At 38.2% G+C, this 3233-nt stretch overlaps 1 protein-coding gene across 1 annotated transcript; it reads right to left on the bottom strand.

The window, feature by feature from the left end:
• Positions 1-262: 262 nt before the first annotated feature.
• On the bottom strand, positions 263-1849 carry LOC134219870 (uncharacterized). The gene is made up of 7 exons (XM_062698757.1): positions 1687-1849; positions 1498-1624; positions 1299-1439; positions 969-1244; positions 675-903; positions 494-617; positions 263-437 (listed from the first exon to the last, which is right to left on the bottom strand). Exons 1-7 carry the CDS (start codon positions 1801-1803, stop codon positions 300-302), a joined length of 1152 nt encoding a protein of 383 aa, XP_062554741.1. The 5' UTR covers positions 1804-1849; the 3' UTR covers positions 263-299.
• Between the last annotated feature and the right edge of the window lie 1384 nt (positions 1850-3233).

The following is a 3233-nucleotide window of genomic DNA, read 5'->3' on the forward strand; positions in this document are numbered from 1 at the left end:
AGTGCGCCAATTGTAGAGGGATTACCCTTATGAACTTGACGCACAAAATGCAGTCCCATAGGCTTTCAAAAATATCCTAATGGACTATGAAAAATCCATGAGGATGAGGGTTAATCGTTAGAGCCACCAAGTTGAGCATTATGACTGTTAAGTTTGTAATGGGTATAGTGTGTGACCTTGGTTCGGCAAGCGAGAAGGCAGCTTTATATATATATTTTGGGTTGCAATAGAAGTAAAAAGAGCGAAGAAGTGACATTTTCCTATTTATTTAACTCGCGATTGAGGAAACATATAAATTTTTACGCTTTGAGCAGTTTCTTCAAAATGTCACTATGCACACTTTCGACGGTGTTATTGCCATTTATATCCAGTATGATGCAATTTTGTCGCATCAGTTTCTCATCAACCTCTGGTTGATGGATATCGAAGAAATCAAACTAAAACATATCCAAATTGGTTAATCTATAACATGTTTGATAAAGTGACCCCAAACCTCTGCCTGCAATATGGATCTTTTCAGTTGAATTTTATCATCTTCAGCTTGCGCACAATGCTTCATAATGTGGTTGATTTTTCTTTTCCAGCAAAGTCTTGCATTTGTGTGCAGACGAACAACCCTACAATTTAAACCCAATTCAGATAAGTAATCCAACCAACATAACATTTCTTCATACTTTTTCGGGTGTATCAACAGGTGGTTTAAATTCCCAACATCTTCAGCAGTGTTTGGAAAGTCCACCAGTACCCAGCCAAACTGAAGACAATCCGGTTCCAGGAGACGTTTCTGGACGATCGTTGCCATGAGCTCCGATGTATGGACGTTATCCTCCAGACCAATTTCCAACGTTTTTTTGAACAAATTTTTGTCCCATCTCGCTGTGTTGATAAGTTCACTGGCTGAAACTTTTTTTTTGCAAAAATAGTTCAATTAATAATATTAAGAGTAAGAAGTTAGAAAACTACCGCACCAAGTATCAGGTCGAGGCGATTAGCCAGTAACTGTGCTTGACGATGTTTTCCTGATCCAGGTCTTCCTACAATCAAAATTCTTTCAATATATTTCACCTGTGGGTGGCTAGGGTGCTGTATCAACTGTTTTATCATGCTTTTCATATCGCAAGCGGCTGGTAGGATTGTTTTAGTGTTTAGAAGTTGGTTGTTCTGAACCAAATCAATTAGGTTAATTGTTTTATTCAAGTGAAACTCATTCGTTATAAGTTGTTCATGTGTGCTTACTTGATCGCCTAAAATTTAATTTTCCTCATTTATTGTTCATTTTTATAGTATTGTAAAGTTACCGATAAATATCAGATTGGCTCGGTCCAACCCGAAACGTTTCAATTGTATGAGTAGTTTTCTGATACGTTTTTTCGAAACAGGATTCTTCATTGAAATTATTGGAGCATCATGAACTCTAGCGCATACCATTGCAACTTTTTCTAAGACGAGAAAATAGTGTAGTTATTTGATTGTTTGATTGTCTATTCAAATCAATACCATAGTTGTGAGGACAATCAACTGTGATGTTGATCTTCCGATATTTATCCGCCACTTGTTTTAAATTACTGGCTATGAATTCATGGATATCGTAAGGGCGATTTTGGTCTAAAAGTATCATCAGATCCTGTAGAAGAAAAGTTTATTTATCATACCAATGCAAACTATTTAAATACAGGTAAATTTTACGAATATGATTTCAAATATATGATGTTGCTCGAAGTATAACATCACATCTGTAGGGTAGTACGCCGTATTAAAAATGTTAAGATCACGAAGAGCTGTATTGGAGCAAACGACCTCCATCGTTCGAAAATAGTTACAAAATTTTTATCTATCAGTTTCAATTGTCCAAAATACCAGGCCTACTACAATCAGCTTGATTTTTTGTGTGTGTGTGTGTGTGTGCGTCATCCTCTATCCCTCACCCAGCTGGGGGTGTTGGTCAAGTAGTACTACGAATAATTTGATCAAATCTCATGCTCCGTAATGGTGCCCTTTTTGTTACGAATACTAGTACCATAAAAAGGATTCCCTTCTGAAGCAAGAAATGTTTCTTCAGGGAGTGTGGGGAATGGGATGTACTAGTTATTCATAACAGGTACAGCAAAACATCACAAGGACGCCCTTATTCGTACTAACTACTCAGGGAGTAGAAGGTCGAGAAGAGCCACCGTAGCTAACTAAAGCTTGAACCGGATACCTGGGACTCCCACAATATCCGCAGCAATAGAAGCAAACGATGCCCTTTGCGTATTTAGTGGCAAATTCTATGCATTTGTATATTGGTAAAACAATAAATGAAAGAAAAGTGATGAATTGGAACGTTCTCACCAATTTGTCCATGTCATGGCTGCTGAAGTTAAACTGGTTCAGCTCAGCAGAAATTCCAGTGGGTTCTCAGCAGTCAATATTTTGATTGCCCATAAATTAGGAAGTGTCCAAAAATTGAAAAATTGAATTCTTGAGCCCTGAATCCACTACACGCCGCCATAGAACCTCGACTGGCCACTTCTTGTCCGTTGTAATGCACCTGAACGTCAGAGTCCATTCCTGCATGCTTTGCCGTTGCAGCTTTTACGCTCCTCGCCGTCTCCTTCCTTTCACAGGCCACCATCCGGCTCCCATCCAGCCGCCATTCGACTGCTCACAAAATTCGTTACTGGATTCAATTCTTCTCTATTTTCTCTCCTTTCGGACTGCCATATAATTTTATTATCACAATTTTCTAAACACAAAGCACGATGAATTCTATGAAATTGAACAATTTTCACTTCGATCACTTCACTATTACATTTTGGATTCAATTGGTATCAATTATTTTAAAAACTTTGAAAAAACTGGGAATCGGAAAAAATGACGCTACGAAAAAAATAGTCTTCTAATTTTCATCGTATCCACTGGTATTATTTGGCTATCACTACAATCAGCTTGATTTTTTAATTGAAAAACAAAAAATCTCAGACCCAAGATGAATACAAACAGGTGTTGCAGTATGCCAATATCATGATTCAGCCATCTTAGATTTTTATATGGAATAGCCACCAAGTTTGTTTATGTTTTGCACTGGAAACGAATTGTTGACCCTCGCGCTAGTCTCTCCCATCTACTGTCGAAATTAGTGAACCCTGATAAAAGAACCCTGCTCAGACCTATGGTGTATACTTGATGGGCAACAGCTCCTCCTTGAACCTACGCCGAATGGAGTATCCTTCTCCACTGGATTCAATCCTGGG

This window comes from Armigeres subalbatus, chromosome 3 (assembly GCF_024139115.2).
Source record: "Armigeres subalbatus isolate Guangzhou_Male chromosome 3, GZ_Asu_2, whole genome shotgun sequence".
NCBI lineage: Eukaryota > Metazoa > Arthropoda > Insecta > Diptera > Culicidae > Armigeres > Armigeres subalbatus.

What these genes read in the sequence shown, in the direction of transcription:
- LOC134219870 (XM_062698757.1), bottom strand. Translation starts at nt 1,803, where the DNA reads ATGGAGGTCGTTTGCTCCAATACAGCTCTTCGTGATCTTAACATTTTT. An exon ending in TCGCCTCGACCTGATACTTG is followed by an intron (nt 904 to 968) that starts GTGCGGTAGTTT and finishes GCAAAAAAAAAG; the next exon opens with TTTCAGCCAGTGAACTTATC. An exon ending in CTGTTGATACACCCGAAAAA is followed by an intron (nt 618 to 674) that starts GTATGAAGAAAT and finishes TTTAAATTGTAG; the next exon opens with GGTTGTTCGTCTGCACACAA.